The 20,292-nt window shown below is 39.2% G+C and overlaps 1 protein-coding gene across 3 annotated transcripts in view; it reads right to left on the reverse strand.

The window, feature by feature from the left end:
* The window catches only part of NELL1 (neural EGFL like 1), a 1,021,326-nt gene that overhangs the window by 786,513 nt on the left and 214,521 nt on the right, over nucleotides 1–20,292 (reverse strand). For all 3 annotated transcript variants that reach the window (XM_040255650.1, XM_040255649.1, XM_040255651.1), the window contains exon 5: nucleotides 14,248–14,344. In XM_040255650.1, coding sequence (XP_040111584.1) covers nucleotides 14,248–14,344 — 97 coding nt within the window. The remainder of the gene's footprint in view (nucleotides 1–14,247; nucleotides 14,345–20,292) is intronic.

Consider the following 20,292-nt stretch of genomic DNA (forward strand, 5'->3'; position numbering starts at 1 on the left):
AGTCAGCCTACCACCAGAGTTGTGAAGAAGATATCTATTGAACAACCAACTGATCACAGACATATCAGAGAGCTCAGTAGATTACCAGCATACCCTGACTAAACCAGAAAGATCATCCCATCCACCCAAAGAATTATGAACTGAATAAAATGACTTGTTTAAGCTTCTAGGTTTTCTGAGTAACTTTTTATAGACAGCAAGAGCTTACACTTTGATTGTACTGTGTTTCCTATAATAAGAGTTGCGTCTTATCAACTTTGCAATACCCTTAACCATCACACTTTTGTTGAGGTTCAGTGGCTAAGTTCTCTCTGACTCCTGGTGATCCCATCAACTACAGAACGTCAGGCTTCCTTGTCCTTCACCATCTCCTGGAGCTTTCTCAAACTCATCTCCATTGAGTCCATGATGCCATCTAACATCTCATCTTTTATAGTCCCTTCTCCTCCTGTCCTCAGTCTTTCCCATCATCAGGGTCTTTTCCAGTGAATAGTCTCAACAGGTGGCCAAAGGATTGGAGCTTCAGCATCAGTTCTTCCAGTGAATATTCAGGGTTGATTTCCTTTAGGATTGACTGGTTTGATCTTCTTTCAGTACAGGGGACTCTCACGAGTCTTCTCCAGAACAATTCAAAAGCAGCAGTTCTTTAGCACTCAACCTTCTTGATGGTCCAATGATCACATTCATACATGACTACTGGAAAAACCATAACTTTGACTAAGACAGACCTTTGTTGGCAAACTAATGCCTCTGCTTTTTAATATGTTGTCTAGATTTGTCATAGCTTTTTGTCCAAAGAGGAAGTGTCTAGTGTGTATATGTGTATATATACTTCCATAAATACTTGAAAACTCCAAAAGATAATGGGAGGAAAGAGTTATGGGCACTATTAGAAGTATGATGAATCATGCATAGAGAGAGGAAAACGACAGAATGAGAAAGATTGGAGATCTTGTCAAGAAAATTGGAGATACCAAAGGAACATTTCATGCAAAGATGGGCAGAATAAAGGACAGAAACTGCCAGGACAGAACAGAAGCACAAGTGACTAAGAAGCAGTGGCAAGACTATACTAAAAATATACAAAAAAGTTCTTAATTACCTGGATAACCATGATGGTGTGGTCACTCACCTAGGGGCAGACATCCTGGAATGCAAATTCAAGTGGGTCTAGGAAGCATTGTGTGTGCTTACTTGATCAGTCAAGCCCAACTCTTTGTGACCCTTTGGACTGTAGCCTGCCAGGCTCCTATGTCCATGGTATTTTTCAGGCAAGAAATAGTGGATTGGATTACCGTTTCCCTCTCCAGGGGATCTTTTTGACCCAGGGATTGAACCTGTGTCTTCTGTGTCTCCTGTACTGCAGGCAGATTCTTTACCCACTGAGCCATCAAGGAACTCATTACTATGAACAAAGCTAGTGGAGGTGATGAAACTCCAGCTGGCCTATTTTAAATCCTAAAGAATGATGCTGTTTTAAAATGCTGTACTCAATGTGACAGCAAATTTGGAAAACTCAGCAATGGCCACAGGACTGGAAAAGGTCAGTTTTCATACCAATCCCAAAGAACGGCAATGCCAAAGAATGTTCAAACTACCGTACAATCACATTCATTTCACATGTTATAGCAAATTATGCTCAAAATCCTTCAAGCTAGGCTTCAACAAGTACATGAACTGAGGACTTCCAGATGTACAAACTGGATTTTAAAAAGGCAGAGGAACCAGAGACCAAATTGCCAACATTTGCTCTATCACAGAAAAAGCAAGACAATTCAAGAAAAACATCTACTTCTGTTTTATTCACTATGCCAAAGCCTTTGACTGTGTGGATCACAACAAACTGTGGACAATTCTGAAAGAGATGGGAATACCAGACCACCTGACCTGTCTCCTGAGAAATCTGTATGCAAATTAAGACACAACAGTTAGTAGACTACTTCTGCCTATCCTTTCACTGAAGGGGTAGTTGTCAGTATCATGGCTTTATTTTACAAGTTTCTGTCCTAATTTTTAATCTTACATGGAATCCAAGCCATTCTCCATATCCCACACAGAATGTTGAAATTTAAGACTCTAAATGGAACTCTTATATATTGCTAATGAGAGTTTAAAATAATATAGCCATTTTGAAAAGTAAATTGGCATTTTTTGATGATGGTAAACATACATTTAATATTGTTGTTTCTGTTTAGTACCTAAGTCGTGTCTGATTCTTCTCAGCCCCATGGACTGTAGCCCACCAGGCTCATTTGTCCATGGATTTCCCAGGCAAGAATACTGGAGTGGGTTGCCATTTTGTGCTCCAGGGGATCTTCCTAACCCAGGCATCAAACCTACATCTCTGGCATCGGCAGGTGGATTCTTTACAATGAGCCACCAGGGAAGCCCTACCCTTAAGATACAGGCTAGCAATCCCACTCCAACATATTTACCCAAATGAAAATGAAAACTTCTTTTTTTCATAAATAGCCTGTATGCAAACATTTTCGTAGCTTTATTCATAAATACTCAAAACAACCTAAATTCTCATGAACTGACAAATTATAGTACATGCATACAATAGAATTGGAATGCAACTCAGCAATAGAAAGAAATGAATCTTGATACACACAACAGCATGGGTGAATCTCAACATATATACATATATATATAAATGATTCCATTTATAACACATTATTGGGAAGGGCAAAATTCTAGGAGAAAACAAATCATTGATTCCTAGAGATTTAGGATAAGGAGAAGACTTGAACAAAATACAGTACAATGGAATTTCTGGAGGTTATCAACAATCCTTTATCCTGATTATGATGGTATACATGACTGTATAAAATTCCTAAAACTCAGAGAACCATAAATCTAAAGGGAAATTTATTTTATATGAATTATACCACAATTTTCAAAAAAGGAAAAGGAAAAAAAGCCCAAGATCAAATGGTTTCACTGGTCTACCAAACATTTAAAGAAGAGTTAATGCCAGTCCTTCTCAATTTTTCAAGAAAAGATAGAGGCAGAAACATGCTTAAACTTATTTTTTCAAGGTTAGTATTACCCTGATATCAAAGCCAGAAAAGAACACTACAGAAAAAGAAATCTATACACCAATATCCTTGATAAACATAGATGCTCGGGGCGTGGTCCTGAGACGGCAGAGGAATAGGACAGGGAGACCACTTTCTCGCCCACAAAATCATCAAAAGATCAGCTGAATGTTGAGCAACTTCCAAAAAACAACTTCTGAATGGTAGCGGAGGACACCAGGCACCCAGAAAGGCAGCCCATTCTCTTCGATAGAAGGTAGGACAAAATATAAAAGACAAAAAGAGAGAAAAGAGTTAGGGACAGAGACCCGTCCTGGGGAGGGAGTTGTGAAGGAGGAGAAGTTTCCAAACAACAGGAAACCGTCTCACCAATGGGTCTGTGGGGAGTTTTGGAATCTCAAAGGGCAACATAACGGAGAGGGAAAAAAACAAAAAACAAAACCCATAGAATACATGCCTTAACCAAAACTCCCAACAGAGAAATACTCCAGACGCTTGCATCTGCCACCAGCGAGCGGGGGAGGTGCGGGTTGCATGCTTAGGGTAAGGACCAGGCCTGAATGCTCTGAGGACAATCTGAAGGAGCTAAGGTGAGATAGCAACCCAAACTGTGGGATAGCCTGGGAGAGAAAAAAAGAAAACAGAGAGAGAACTTTCCCACAAAAAGATCTAACCCAAGGCAGAGCCTGGCCAGCTCAAGGAACAAAGGATTGAGCGAATACCAAAGGAGAGCTAGCCAGCTATGGACTGGCCCATCCCCGTGCAGGCAACATCCAGAGCCGGAAGGCGAGAGGCAATCTCAGCCCCAGAGATGGCATCCTCCTCCACCAAACTGGGAGCAGGCTCCCAGTTGCTAACCAAGTCTTCTGGGGTCCTGGATGGTTGACATCTGCAAGGAGGGTCGCAGCCTGAGATCAGCCCCCCAGAGGAAACACACGGCACACCTGAGACAGCACTCTTGCAGTGCACCCAGGAAACTGAGCCGCTGGGGACAGGGGTGATAAGATGCGCCGTACACCCGGGACAGTGTGCTTGCCAAGCAGCTGGTCGCCTGACCTCCTCAGGCCTGGGAAGCCCAACCGAGTCTGTGCCTTTGCGGAGTACCCGAGAACCTGAACAGCTTAGATCTAGAAAGTGCACACAACCCAGGGACCGCTTTGGACAGGTCCCCTTCAGAGCAACCTGGAGCCTGAGCAGCGTAGCCCGGGAAAGCACACGCACTGTGAGCTGGGGCAAACCGAGTGTGGTCCAGAAACTGTGGGCACTCCCCACACATGCCAGTGATATTTGTTTGCACTGTTCCTCCCTCCCCACAGCACAACTGAACAAGTGAGCCTAAATCAGTGGCCACCTTCACCCCATTGTGTCAGGGTGGAACTTAGACACTGAAGAGACTAGCAAACAGAGGAAGCCAAAATAAACAAAGAAGAGGGAGCCACTTTGGAAGCGACAGGTGCAACAGATTAAAACCCTAAGTAAATATTGACTAAGCATTGGAAGGGGCCTTCAGACCTTGAGGAGGAGGATAAGCTGGAACAAGGAACTATCTGAAACTGAACTGACCCCACACTGCCCTCAACAGCTCCAGAGAAATTCCTAGATATATTTTCACTATTATCATGTTTTTATTTTTAAGTTCTTTATTACTCTTTAATTTTCATTTTTATAACCTACTATTCAGTTCAGTTCAGTTACTCAGTCATGTCCGACTCTTTGCCACCCCATGAATCGCAGCATGCCAGGCCTCCCTGTCCATCACCAACTCCTGGAGTTCACTCAGACTCATGTCCATCGAGTCCGTGATGCCATACAGCCATCTCATCCTCTGTCGTCCCCTTCTCCTCCTGACCCCAATCCCTCTCAGTATCAGAGTCTTTCCTAACAAGTCAACTCTTTGCATGAGGTGGCCAAAGTACTGGAGTTTCAGCTTCAACATCAGTCCTTCCAATGAACACCCAGGACTGATCTCCTTTAGGATGGACTGGTTGGATCTCCTTGCAGTCCAAGGGACTCTCAAGAGTGCTCTCCAACACCACAGTTCAAAAGCATCAATTCTTCAGTGTTCAGCTTTCTTCACAGTCCAACTCTCACATCCATACATGACCACAGGAAAAACCATAGGCTTGAGTAGATAGACCTTTGTTGGCAAAGTAATGTCTCTGCTCTTAAATATGCTATCTAGGTTGGTCATAACTTTCCTTCCAAGGAGTAAAAGTCTTTTAATTTCATGGCTGCAAATCACCATCTGCAGTGATTTTGGAGCCAAGGAAAATAAAGTCTGACACTGTTTCTACTGTTTCCCCATCTATTAGCCATGAAGTGATGGGACCAGATGACATGATCTTCGTTTTCTGAATGTTGAGCTTTAAGCCAACTTTTCCACTCTCCTCTGTCACTTTCATCAAGAGGCTTTTTAGTTCCTCTTTACTTTCTGCCATAAAGGGTGGTGTCATCTGCATATCTGAGATTATTGATATTTCTCCCGGCAACCTTGATTCCAGCTTGTGCTTCTTCCAGTCCAGTGTTTCTCATGATGTACTCTGCATATAAGTTAAATAAGCAGGGTGACAACATACAGCCGCGACGTACTCCTTTTCCTATTTGGAACCAGTCTGTTGTCCCATGGCCTGTTCTAACTGTTGCTTCCTGACCTGCATACAGGTTTCTTAAGAGGCAGGTCAGGTGATCTGGTATTCCCATCTCTTTCAGAATTTTCCACAGTTTATTATGATCCATACAGTCAAAGGCTTTGGCACAGTCAATAAAGCAGAAATAGATGTTTTTCTGGAACTCTCTTGCTTTCTCCATGATCCAACAGATGTTGGCAGTTTGATTTCTGGTTCCTCAGTCTTTTCTAAAAACATCTTGAACATTGGAAGTTCACGGTTCACGTATTGCTGAAGCCTGGCTTGGAGAATTTTGAGCATTACTTTACCAGTGTGTGAGATGAGTGCAATTGTGTGGTAGTTTCAGCATTCTTTGGCATTGCCTTTCTTTGGGATTGGAATGAAAACTGACCTTTTGCAGTCCTGTGGCCACTGCTGAGTTTTCCAAATTTGCTGACATATTGAGTGCAGCACTTTCACAGCATCATCTTTCAGGATTTGAAATCGCTCAACTGGAATTCCACCACCTCCACTAGCTTTGTTCGTAGTGATGCTTTCTAAGGCCCACTTGACTTCACATTCCAAGATGTCTGGCTCTAGGTCAATGATCACACCATCGTGATTATCTGGGTCATGAAAATATGTTTTGTACAGTTCTTTTGTGTATTCCTGCCACCTCTTAATATCTTTTGCTTCTGTTAGGTCCATACCTTTTCTGTCCTTTATCAAGCCCATCTTTGCATGGAATGTTTCCTTGGTATCTCTAATTTTCTTGAAGAGATCTCTAGTCTTTCCCATTCTGTTGTTTTCTTCTATTTCTTTGCATTGATTGCTGAGGAAGGCTTTCTTATCTCTTCTTGCTATTATTTTGGAACTCTGCATGCAATATTTCCTAATATTTGGAAATACTTGGAACATGATAAATGCCCACCAAACCAAACAAAAAAGATAGGGAGTCTATCTGAAAAGGAATTCTGAATAATGATAGTTAAAATGATCCAAAATCTTGAAAACAAAATGGAGTTACAGATAAATAGATTAAAGACAAGGATTGAGAAGATGCAAGAAATGTTTAACAAGGACCTAGAAGAATTAAAAAAGAGTTAATCAATAATGAATAATGCAGTAACTGAGATCAAAAGCATTCTGGAGGGAACCAATAGTAGACTAACTGAGGCAGAAGAGAGGATAAGTGAGGTAGAATATTGAAATAGAAATGGTGGAAATAAATGAAGCAGAGTGGAAAAAAGAATGAAAAGAAATTAGGACAACCTTAGAGACCTCTGGGACAATGTTAAATGCCCCAACATTCAAATCATAGGAGTCCCAGAAGAAGAAGACAAAAAGAAAGGCCATGAGAAAATACTTGAGGAGATAATAGTTGAAAACTTCCCTAAAATGGGGAAGGAAATAGCCACCCAAGTCCAAGAAACCCCGAGAGTCCCAAGCAGGATAAACCCAAGGCAAAACTCCCCAAGACACATATTAATCAAATTAATGAAGATCAAACACAAAGAACCAATATTAAAAGCAGCAAGGGAAAAGCAACAGATAACACACAAGGGGATTCTCATAAGGATAACAGCTGATCTTTCAATAGAAACTCTTCAGGCCAGAAGGGAATGGCAGGACATAGTTAAAGTGATGAAAGAGAAAAATCTACAACCCAGATTACTATACCCAACAAGGGTCTCATTCAAATATGAAGGGGATCAAAAGCTTTATAGACAAGCAAAAGCTGAGAGAATTCAGCACCACCAAACCAGCTCTTCAACAAATGCTAAAGGATCTTCTCTAGACAGGAAACACAGAAAAGGTTTATAAACTCAAACTCAAAACAACAAAGTAAATGGCAACGGGATCATACTTATCAATAATTACCGTAAATGTAAATGGATTGAGTGCCCCAACCAAAAGACAAAGACTGGCTGAATAGATACAAAAACAAGACCCCTATATATGTTGTCTACAAGAGACCCACCTCAAAACAAGGGACACATACAGACTGAAAGTGAAAGGCTGGAAAAAGATATTCCATGCAAATAGAGACCAAAAGAAAGCAGGAGTAGCAATACTCATATCAGATAAAATAGACTTTGAAATAAAGGCCATGAAAGAGACAAAGAAGGACACTACATAATGATCAAAGGATCAATCCAAAATTAATATATATGCACCCAACACAGGAGCACCGCAATATGTAAGGCAGATGCTAACAAGTATGAAAGGGGAAATTAACAGTAACACAATAATAGTGGGAGACTTTAATACCCCACTCACACCTATGGATAGATCAACTAAGCAGAAAATTAGCAAGGAAACACAAACTTTATATGATACAATGGACCAGTTAGACCTAACTGATATCTATAGGACATTTCACCCCCAAAAAATGAATTTCACCTTTTTCTCAAGTGCACACAGAACATTCTCCAGGAAAGATCACATCCTGGGCCATAAATATAGCCTTTGTAAATTCAAAAAAAAAAACAAAACTGAAATCATTTCAAGTCTCTTTTCTGACCACGATGCGGTAAGATTCGATGTCAACTACAGGGGAAAATCTATTAAAAATAGAAACATATGGAAGCTAAACCACATGCTTCTGAATAACCAACAAATCACAGAAGAAATCAACAAAGAAATCAAAATATGCATGAAACAAATGAAAATGAACACGACAACCCAAAATCTATGGAATTCAGTAAAAGCAGTGCTGAGGGGAAGGTTCATAAAGAAACAAGAGAAATATCAAATAAATAACCTACCTTTACACCTAAAGCAACTAGAAAAAGAAGAAAAGAAGAACTGCAGGGTTAGCAGAAAGAAAGAAATTATAAAAATTAGGGCAGAAATAAATGAAAAAGAAAGGAGACCATAGCCAAATACAACAAAGCTAAAAGCTAGTTCTTTGAGAAGATAAATAAAATAGACAAACCATTAGCCAGACTCATCAAGAAACAAAGGGAGAAAAATCAAATCAACAAAATTAAAAATGAAAATGGAGAAATCACACAGACAACACAGAAATACAAAGGATCATAAGAGACTATGATCAGCAGCTATATGTCAATAAAATGGACAACTTGGAAGAAATGGATGAATTCTTAGAAAAGTATAACCTTCCAAAACTGAACCAGGAAGAAATAGAAAAATCTTAACAGACCTATCACAAGCACAGAAATCAAAACTGTAATCAGAAATCTTCCAACAAACAAAAGCCCAGGGCAAGATGGCTTCACAGGTGAATTCTATCAAAAATTTAGAGAATAACTAACACCTATCCTACTCAAACTCTTCCAGAAAATTGCAGAGGAAGGTAAACTGCCAAACTCATTCTATGAGGCCACCATCATAAATACCAAAATACCACCCTAATACCAAAACCAGACAAAAATGCCACAAAAAAGAAAACTACAGGCCAATAGCACTGATGAACATCCTTAACAAAAATCGTTAACAAAATTCTAGCAAACAGAATCCAACAACATATTAAAAAGATCATACATCATGACCAAGTGTATTTTATTCCAGGGATGCAAGGATTCTTCAATATTCACAGATCAATCAATGTGATACACCATATTAACAAACTGAGAGATAAAAACCATATGATTATCTCAATAGATACAGAGAAAGCCTTTGACATTCAACATCAAATTTCAACATCCATTTATGATTTTAAAAACCCTCCAGAAAGCAGGCATAGAAGGAACATACCTCAACATAATAAAAGCTATATATGATAAACCCACAGCAAACATTATCCTCAATGGTGAAAAATTGAAATCATTTCCCCTAAAGTCAGGAACAAGACAAGGGTGCCCACTCTCACCACTACTATTCAACATAGTTTTGGAAGTTTTAGACACAGCAATCAGAAAAGAAAAAGAAATAAAAGAAATCCAGATTGGAAAAGAAGTAAAACTCTCACTGTTTGCAGATGACATGATCCCCTACATAGAAAACCCTAAAAAACCACCAGAAAATCACAGGAACTAATCAGTGAATATAGTAAAGTTGCAGGATATAAAATTAACATGCAGAAATCCCTAGCATTCCTATACACTAACAATGAGAAAACAGAAAGAGAAATCAAGAACAATTCCATTCACCATTGTGACAAAAAGAATAAAATACTTAGGAATAAATCTACCTAAAGAAACAAAAGACCTATATATAGAAAACTATAAAACACTGATGAAAGAAATCAAAGATGACACAAATAGATGGAGAAATATACCATGTTCATGGATCAGAAGAATCAATATAGTGAAAATGAGTATACTACCCAAAGCAATCTATAGATTCAATGCAATCCCTATCAAGCTACCAATGATATTTTTCACAAAACTACAACAAATAATTTCACAATTTGTATGGAAATACAAAAAACCTCAAATAGCCAAAGCAGTCTTGAGAAAGAAGAATGGAACTGGAGGAATCAACCTGCCTGACTTCACACTATACTACAAAGCTACAGTCATCAAGACAGTATGGTACTGGCACAAAGACAGAAATACAGATCAATGGAACAAAATAGAAAGCCCAGAGATAAATCCATGCACCTATGGACACCTCATCTTTGACAAAGGACACAAGAATATACAATGGATTAAAGGCAATCTCTTTAACAAGTGGTGCTGGGAAAACTGGTCAACCACTGGTAAAAGAATGAAACTAGAACACTTTCTAACATCATACATAAAAATAAACTCAAAATGGATTAAAGATCTAAATGTAAGGCCAGAAACTATAAAACTCCTAGAGAAAAACATAGGCAAAACACTCTCTGACAAACCATAGCAGGACCTTCTATGACCCACCTCCCAGACTAATGGAAACAAAAGCAAAACTAAACAAATAGGACATAATTAAACTTAAAAGGTTCTGCACAATGAAGGAAACTATAAGCAAGGTGAAAAGACATCCTTCAGAATGGGAGAAAACAATAGCAAATGAAGCAACTGACAAAGAATTAATCTCAAAAATATATAAGCAGCTCATGCAGCTCAATTCCAGAAAAATAAAAGACCCAGTCAAAAAATGGGCCAAAGAATTAAACAGACATGTCTCCAAAGAAGACATACAGATGGCTAACACACACATGAAAAGGTGCTCAACATCACTCATTATCAGAGAAATGCAAATTAAAACCACGATGAGGTACCATCTCACGCTGGTCAAAATGGCTGCTTTCAAATAAGTCTACAAACAATAAATACTAGAGAGGGTGTGGAGAAAAGGGAACCCTCTTAAACTGTTGGTGGGAGTGCAAACTAGTCCAGTCACTATGGAGGAGAGTGGGGAAATTCCTTAAAAAACTGGAAATAGAATTGCCATATGACCCAGCAATCCCAGTGCTGGGCATACACACCAAGGAAACCAGAATTGAAAGAGACACGTGTACCCCAATGTTCATCACAGCACTGTTTATAATAGCCAGGGCATGGAAGCAACCTAGATGTCCATTGGCAAGTGAATGGATAAGAAAGCTGTGGTACATATACACAATGGAATATTACTCAGCTATTAAAAAGAGTGCATTGGAATAAATTCTAATGAGGTGGATGAAACTGGAGCCTAAAATACAGAGTGAAGTAAGTCAGAAAGAGAAACAGCAATACAGTATATTAACACATATATATGGAATTTAGAAAGATGGTAATGATGACCCTATATGTGAGACAGCAAAAGAGACACAGATGTAAATAACAGATTTTGGGCTCTGTGGAAGAAGGTGAGGGTGGGATGATTTGAGAAAATAGCATTGAAACATGTATATTACCATATATTGAAATAGATCCAGGTTCGATGTATGAGACAGGGTGCCTAGGGCCAGTGCACTGAGATGCCCCTGACGGATGTGATGGGGAGGGAGGTGGGAGGGGGGTTCTGGATCGGGGACACATGTACACCCATGGCTGATTAATGTCAATGTATGGCAAAAACTACTATAATATTGTAAAGTAACTAGCCTCCAATTAAATAAATTAATTTTTTAAAAGACTAGATTGGAAAAAAAGTAAAAACATAGATGTCAAAATTCTTAAAATACTAGCAAATCAAATTTAAGAGTACATTAAAAGAACATTGCCAAGGTCAAGTGAGATTTGTCCCTGGGATGCAAGGATGCTTCAAGTCATGCAAATCAATAATTGTGATATACCACATTAACTGAACTGAACCACATTACCAGAATGAAAGACAAAAAGCATATGATCCTATCAACAGATGTAGAAAAAGCATCTGACAAAATGCAGTATCCTTTCATGATAGAAACACCCAAACTGGGCATAGAAAGAACATAGTCCAATGTAATGAAGGCCATAGTCAACATCATACTCAACAGTCAGTGACTGAACACTCTTATTCAAAGATCAGGAATAAATAGTGGGTGTCCATTCTCACCATTCCTGTTCAACCTAGTACTTGAAGCCGTATATAGAGCAATCAGGCAAAAAAAAGGCAGTGGGGGGGTGGGGGTGGGCGGGGAGTGGGAAACAAAGTGTTTCCAAATTGGAAATGAAGAAGTAAAATGTAACTGCCTGTAGATATGATCTTATACACAGAAAACTCCAAAACTCCACCAAAAAACTTTTAGAACAAATCGATGAAAGTCTGTAAAACTGTAGGGAACATAACCAAAATATAAAAATCGGCTGCATTTCTATACACTGACAACAAAGTACCCAAAAAAGAAATAAAACAACCTCACTAACAATAGCATCAAAACTAATAAAATACTTAAGAATAAATTTAAGGATATGAAAAACACTGCAAACTGCAAGACTGACTAAAAACCTGAAAAAGACACACATGAATGGAAACATATCTCATATTCATGGATCAGAATAATTACTACTGTTAAAATCCCTCACTACCCAAAGTCATCTGTAGATTCAATGCAATCCCTATGTAAATCCAAAAGGCATTTTTCACAGATACTGAAAAAAAAAAAATCCCCAAATTTGTCAAAGCCAAATAGGCATTGTAAGACCCCAAATAGCCAAGGTAATCCTGAGAAAGAAGAACAAAGTTGGAGGCACCATACTTTCTGATTTCAGCTTCTACTACAAAGCTATAGTAATCAAAACAGTATGATACTAGCCAAAAATAGACACATAGTCCAATGAAACAGAATTGGGAACCCAAAAGTCAATCCTTGCATATATGGAAAACTGATATTTGCAAATCACAAAGCTGATAAGTGGTTAATATCTGAAATATACAAAGAACTCATACAACGCAATAGCAAGAGAAAGTCTGATTTTAAAATGGGCAGAGGAACTCAATAGACATTTCTCCAAGGAAAACATACATTTATACCCCCAACAAAAAATTTTAAGAAGATATGGTATGTATATGTATGTGTACACATACAGAGTAGAATATTATTCAATCATGAGAAAAAATATCCTGCCATTTGCAACAACATGGATGGACCTTGAGGGCATTATGCAAAGTGAAACAGGTCAGATAGAGAAATACAAATAATGCATGATATCACTTATATGTGGACTCTAAAAACCTGATTCACAGACACAGAGAGTAGAATGATGGTTGCCAGGGTTTAGGGAAAGTGAGGAGAATGGGCAGGTATTGGTCAAAGGATACCTTCTGCTTATAATATGAATAAGTTCGGGGGATCTAATTACAGCATAGTGATCACAGCAAATAATACTGTACTATAAACTTGAAAGCTGCTGAGAGTAATCTTAAATGTTCTCACCATGAAAAAAGAAATGGTAATTATGTAATGTGATGGAAGTGTTAGACCACATTATGGTGGAAATCATTTTGCAATATATTACATGTGTCAAACTGAAGTACACCTTATACATAATGTTGTATGTCATTGACATCTCAATTAAGTTGGAATAGATAAGTAGATTACAAGAAAAAAGGAATAAATTTAAATATCTAACTCTTTGGTATTGGCAGACATCCCTTTGGTTTTCACTTCCCTCCATATATTTAGCCTCTAAGGATCTCCCTTCTTGTAAGTGCAATGACAAATCTTAAAAGATTTTTGTTCTATTTTATCCAACATTTATAGGCATTTTGAAGCAAAAGGATTTCACAAATATCTAGTCTACCATATGGCCAGAAGCAAAATTCTGCCATTCTATTGAAGTACAAGACTATCTTAAAATTTCATGATGTTTTTTAACTTTTTCAATTCACTTTATCACTCAGTCCTGATGCTTCTATGAAGCACAATAATGCAGTTATTGTATGACACTCTTTATAGACAGGAAAACCAAAACTGATGGAAGTTGAGCCATTTCTTATTACTTATCTAAACTAGACATCTACCCCAAAACTGAATTAATATAGATTTCTGAGAATGAAAAGGAACTTGAAGATTACCTTAAATCTCCCAGAAGTAGAGCAATAAGAAACAGTTTGAGGATTATTTACATTCTGGATCATCCATAGCTGACAGTAGAGTGAAGTGTGTGACCTTGGGCAAGTCACTGAAGTCTCTGTCTAATCTCAAAACACCCACATCATAGAATTGCTGTGACAATTAACTGCATACGTTCACATCAAGCACATAGAATAGCATGTTGCAAAAAGTAGAAGGTAGTGCTTACTTTGAATAAACCATGCTTTTGGTTGCGCTGACCAAGCCACAAATTGCTTCCAGGGGGAAGGTTGGTCTCAGGAGGGTCTATCACACGTTCATAAATCCTGTAGGAGCAAAGAACACAGTTACTAATAAAGACGTTCAAGCAGAACCCAAAGGTACATAGATATTGTTGGAAGTACTCAAGGCATTTGCTGCTGGTATAGAGATGGAGGCAATATGGGGTACATTTTAGATGACAGGTAACAGAATCAGAGATCTGTTCCTGACAACACTTGGAAACATTATCTGGGGCCCTCCCAGCTTTCTATCTTGGCTCTTTTTGCAGAGGAAGAAGAAAGAAGGTAACATTTTTGCATATCTACTCTGAGTAATGAATTTTATATAACCTCTGAATAAAGTGGTTTTACCCATTTTTCAGGCGAGAATGTTGAGGTTCAGAGACCATAAAGAAGCCAACCAAGACAGCCAGAGAAGAGAAAAGTTGGGATGAGAATCTATCTGGCCTGGCTGTGAAGCCCATGCACCCTCCTCTGTGCTCTACGACTCTCTGACAGCTTTATCCAGCTGCTACTTATTTCTATAGTAATCTCCCAGACCCCATCTAAACAACTGAGGAGCAGCTGCCCACATGATAATGAGCTTCCTGTACAAAATCAAGTAAATAAAATAATCATCCAATGAACAAATATTTATTGAGCATTTCTTTATGCTTCAAGCTCCTTTTAAGGCAACAGAAGATAGTGTAATAAACCAGACATACAAAGTCCTGTCTTCATAGAGTAAAAGAGAGAATTTTGCACAAGAAGAATCTTCATGTGATACATGAAGATACAGAACTAATAAAGAGAAAACAACCATCCCGGGATCTTTGCAGGCACTGAGAAAACCTACTGAAAAGCAAACTGTCTCAGTTACTCTGCCTTCCCAAGCTCCATGTTAGTCAATAACAAATCCTGAAATTTGTGCTCTCTTTAGAAACAGTCCCTGCAAACACCAGCTGATCAAAGGCCTCCACCTCACCTCTGGCAAGTACCTTCCAGCACCTGAGTATTGAGAAGGGAAAGGAAGAGCTCCACTAAGACTTGAACCTGTCTTCATAGATGCTCAGAAGAGGCTGAGTGTGGTGAGACTTAGGGACTGCCTCTTGCCAGAGGGTTCTGGATTTCTCCAGCAGCTTTCGGTAGTAGAGTGCAGAAGAACTGGAGGACTGTCCAGTTACATGAAGGCCAGTGAATTATTGCAAGGCTGATGCAGCTGGGATCTATCACACTGCAGCCTTATGCTTATGTCTTAGCCACATCATCCATTACTCTCCTGTTCCCCAACAATATATACAAGGTATTCAATTGACAAAGCTCTAAATATATCAGGTCCTTCTGTACTAATTATCTTTCTGTTGTAAATGGAGGCTCAAAACATAAGCAAGGTAAATAAGTTTCCCTAAAAAAGATAGTCTGTGTTTTCTCCACAACAAAGCATCCTTTCTTTTTCTGTTAGAAGGAATCATTTGAGATGAAGTAATGTGTCAAAACTGCCTTAATACAAGATGCTAATACTTCCTTTAAAAAGTTTTCTTTCCTAATATTAGTGAAAAACTAGAAACAAGCCAAATTTACAACAACAGAGAAACATATACATTATCAAGTAGATCAGCTTGATAGAATTTACTACAGTAATTAACAGTGATAAATATGCAGGTTATGAAATACAGGGAAGTATACACAAAATAATTTTCACCAGAGGAAAGGGGAATGTAAGATTATTTATGCACTATGGAGATAATGATGCAAAAATTATATTCAATGTTAGTGAGTTTCAGAGGAGGCCAGAGAGAAGTGAAAATCGCTATATTTAGGTAAAGAGGCAGAGCATAATTTTCCATGAGGTGGTTTCACTAAAGAGTTGAAAGTGTTGTCAACCTATTTATCTGAACCTTCATTTTAAACATCTGCATCTGTCCTAGTGAGAATAGTTTTCCATCCAAATGCCTTCCTTTTGGTTTTCAAAATGCTAGAAGGTAAGCTCAAGGGAGTAAAGGAAGGGGCTTTTATCTAATGTTAGTAAGTGCATTTAAGAAGGAAAAATCAGAAAGATCAACTCCCTCTCCTGCTCTCTCTTCCATAAACATAGTAGTTCCCTGGAAGAAACCCTTGAAGAAGCAAACATTTGAGGCCACTATCATAAACAGGTGGCAACCCAAGGCACATGAGCCAAAGGGGCAAGCTGACGTCCGTGTCCTACAGTCCTGTCAGGATCTGCTATTCATGCCAAGGGAAGTCTGCACTGCTGCCTTCCTGGAAGCCCCACCTATTCATTTGGATCAAAGAGCTCCAAGCAGCAGGCACAGTCCACAGATTGCATACAGGCCTAGCAAATGGAGAGAGCTTAAAAACTATATTAAACTGACATAAAAACCCACACAAAGGGTATCTTCAGTTCAGTTGAGTCTCTCAGTCGTGTCCAACTCTTTCAACTGCATGGACTGCAGCACACCATGCCTTCCTGTCCATCACCAACTCCTGGAGCTTGCTCAAACTCATGCCCATTGAGTCAGTGATGCCATAACCATCTCATCCTCTGTCGTCCCCTTCTCCTCCCACCTACAATCTTTTCCAGAATCAGGATCTTTTCCAATGAGTCAGTTCTTTGCATCAGGTGGCCAAAGCATTGGAGCTTCAGCATCAGTCCTTCCAGTGAATGTTCAGGACTGATTTCCTTTAGGATGGATTTGTTGGATCTCCTTGCAGTCCAAGGGATTCTCAAGTGTCTTCTCCAACATCACAATTCAAAAGCATCAATTCTTCCACACCTACCTTTCTTTATAGTCTAACTCTCATATCCATACATGACTACTGGAAAAGCCATAGCATTAACTAGATGGACCTTTGTCAGCAAAGTAAAGTCTCTGATTTTTAATATGCTATCTAGGTTGGCCATCACTCTTCTTCCAAGGAGCAAGTGTCTTTTAATGTCATGACTACAGTCATCATTTGCAGTGATTTTGGAGTCCAAGAAAATAAAATCTGTTACTTTTTCCATTGTTTCCTCATCTATTTGCCATGAAGTGATGGGACTGGATGCCATGATCTTAGTTGTTTGAATGCTGAGTTTTAAGCCAGCTTTTTCACTCTCCTCTTTCACTTTCAAGAGGCTCTTCAGTTCCTCTTCACTTTCTGCCATAAGGGTGATGTCATCTGCATATCTGAGGTTATTGATATTTCGATATTTCTCCCAGCAATCTTGTTTCCAGCTTGTGCTTCATCCAGCCTGGCATTTCGCATGATGTACTCTGCACAGAAGTTAAATAAGCAGGGTGACAATATACAGCCTTGACAGACTTTTTTCCCAATTTGGAACCTGTCTGTTGTCCCATGTTCAGTTCTAACTGTTGCTTCTTAACCTATCTAATCATGAGGAAGTATCAGACAAACCCAATTTGAGGGATATTCCACAAAATAACTGCCTATGCTCTTTCAAATATCAGTATCATGAAAAGTAAAGAAAGGCTGAGGAGCGGTGGCCAATTACAAGCAACCAAAGGGACGTAAAAACTAAACATGAGATGGGATCCTGGACTGCATCTTAGAGCAGGAAAACAAAAATCCATAAAGGAATCAGTAAAAAAATCAGTGAAATTTGAATCAGAATGGTAGATCACAAAATAGTATTGTATTGGTGTTCAATTTCCTGATTTTGAGAATTAGGTGGTATATATTTCTGTGACTTGTTCTTAGGAAATACACACTGCAGCATTTAGGGATAAAACGTCATGATGTGTGCAATTTACTCTGAGAGTTCAAATTAACAATGTAAATACACACAATATAAGTACATACATATGTAGACACATCTTTTTACTTTGAGAGAGAACAGAATTTGAGCAGAGGTTATGACTTTTTTCTTGAATCATTCTCAAAACTTCTCTGTAGGATTAAAATTATATTAAGTAAAAAAGTTTTAAAAATAGAGTAAAAAAGCTAAAAAGGTCTATAAGATATATAAATTAAAAATACAAATAGGCAAAACTATTTTATCTATGAGCCAAAGATATACACAAACTTTAAGTGTCATGTAAGGTATATGACACTGTTTTCCTAAAGGAATGGTAATGGTTAAAGAGGAGGGAATGAAAGGCAGGGAAGGAGGGATAAAGGAAGGATTTACAGATTAATGCTAAGAATATCTCATAAATGAAGACACAAGATTATCACATTCCTATCCTCTGGGATAGGGGGAGTTTTTCAACCAACATACCAAACACAATCAGAATCTTGGCAAAATGGCTGCTGATCCCGGAGGGGGACTGACTCATAGAGACAGGCCAGTGGGGCACAATGACCTGTCACTGAAATCTAGTATTGCCCAAATAACGGAAATGAAAAAGCCAAAGCTAATATAGGAACTCCTTGGTTTCCAGTGTGCTCAGGAAATCAAATTCTATATTCTGATATTCTAGTATTATGGTTAATGAAGTTTCCTTCTCATCAGCAAATATCTGACTGTCTATAATGTGTAAGACACTGCTGGCTATGGAGACAGCCAGGCAAAGGCCACAGGGCCAAGTTCCTGCCCTCAGGTCAAATGCACAAGCCAGACAGACAACACGCCCTCACACGTCTTACAATTCAGAGCAACAAGTGCAATGATTTGTGTGAGCAGAGAAGAAAGAAAACAGAAGACTTAACAGCTGAGTCGTGAATGAAGAATAAAGTGGAGCTGTCACATAGACATAATAACCTGCACTTGCACAGAACTGTGTGCATGCCGAACATTTTTACTGAGAATTTTACATATATTAACTTAATCCTCACAATACCACCATCAGACAGATGTTCTCGGCTCACCAAGGTTAACTAATTTGTCTACAGTTAAGCAGCTGGTGAATGGCAGAGCTGGGATTTGAACCCAGACCCCCAAATCTGAACGACTCACTCAAATAAATTAAGATTCCTAACTTGACTAACTCATCAGGAAGGGAAGGTGAAACAAGCTCACGTACCAGAGCGCATGGTCAGGACTGATCAGCTCTCCCAGAACCCTGGTACACTGCTGTGTGGCTACAAGGATCCCAGCCTCCTACACATCTGGATGCGGCCATGGAATATGAATGGAGGGGCTCTGCATCCTCCAAAAAAGCCTCCCTCAACATCTTTCACTTATTCTCTTTCAGCCGACAAGAGAGGACTCTGGGGCTATGAGGTGGGCAGAGCCACAAGGCAGCAGGGCCTGGATTCCTAATGATGACATGGCCGCCTTCCAGCCAGACACACCCAAATGAGATAGAGAGGACTTGAAGTAGTTGTGGCTAGTATTATTTACCCTGGCAAACATACCCTAATGAAAAAAAGAAAAGTGACTCTTACATTTTCATGCCCTCAATGCCAAGAGGTATCAGAGATCCTGTGGTGTAGCAGAGACATGAATTTTGGACAAAACAGATTTGGGTTCACATTCCAGTTGTGCATTCTGCTAGCTATATGACCTTAAATTATTTAATTTCTTTGTACTTCAGCTTCCTCGTTTAAAAAAAAATGAGGTTTTACTACTAACTGTATGGGCTGCAGAGAGGCTTAAATGAAACACTTTGAATGCCAGTGGTACACAGTAGGTGCTGCCAGTCTGTAAAATTCCTGGTAGTTCAGAGGTTAAAGCATCTGCCTGCAATGCAGGAGCTGGGTTCGATCCCTGGGTTGGGAAGGTCCCCTGGAGAAGGAAACGGCAACCCACTCCAGTATTCTTGCCTGGAGAATCCTGTGGACGGAGGAGCCTGGTGGGCTACGGTCCACAGGGTCGCGAAGAGTCGGACACGACTGAGCGACTTCACTTTCACTTTAAATGATCCAGAGTACACAGGACACACGATACGTTGCGGCCCACTGGCTGCACCTCCCTTCAAATGAATCCACTGAGATGGGATTATCAGTATCTCAGGAACAAGGCTTGTGCTTTGAGACACAGTATAAGGAAATAACATTACTGTCAAATGGGGGTTATTTAAGGCTGTAAGAATTTCAGTGCTACAATGTAAGAATTTAGTGTGTATTTTGTC

The sequence above is a fragment of the Oryx dammah genome, unplaced genomic scaffold (genome assembly GCF_014754425.2).
Source record: "Oryx dammah isolate SB20612 unplaced genomic scaffold, SCBI_Odam_1.1 HiC_scaffold_15, whole genome shotgun sequence".
NCBI lineage: Eukaryota > Metazoa > Chordata > Mammalia > Artiodactyla > Bovidae > Oryx > Oryx dammah.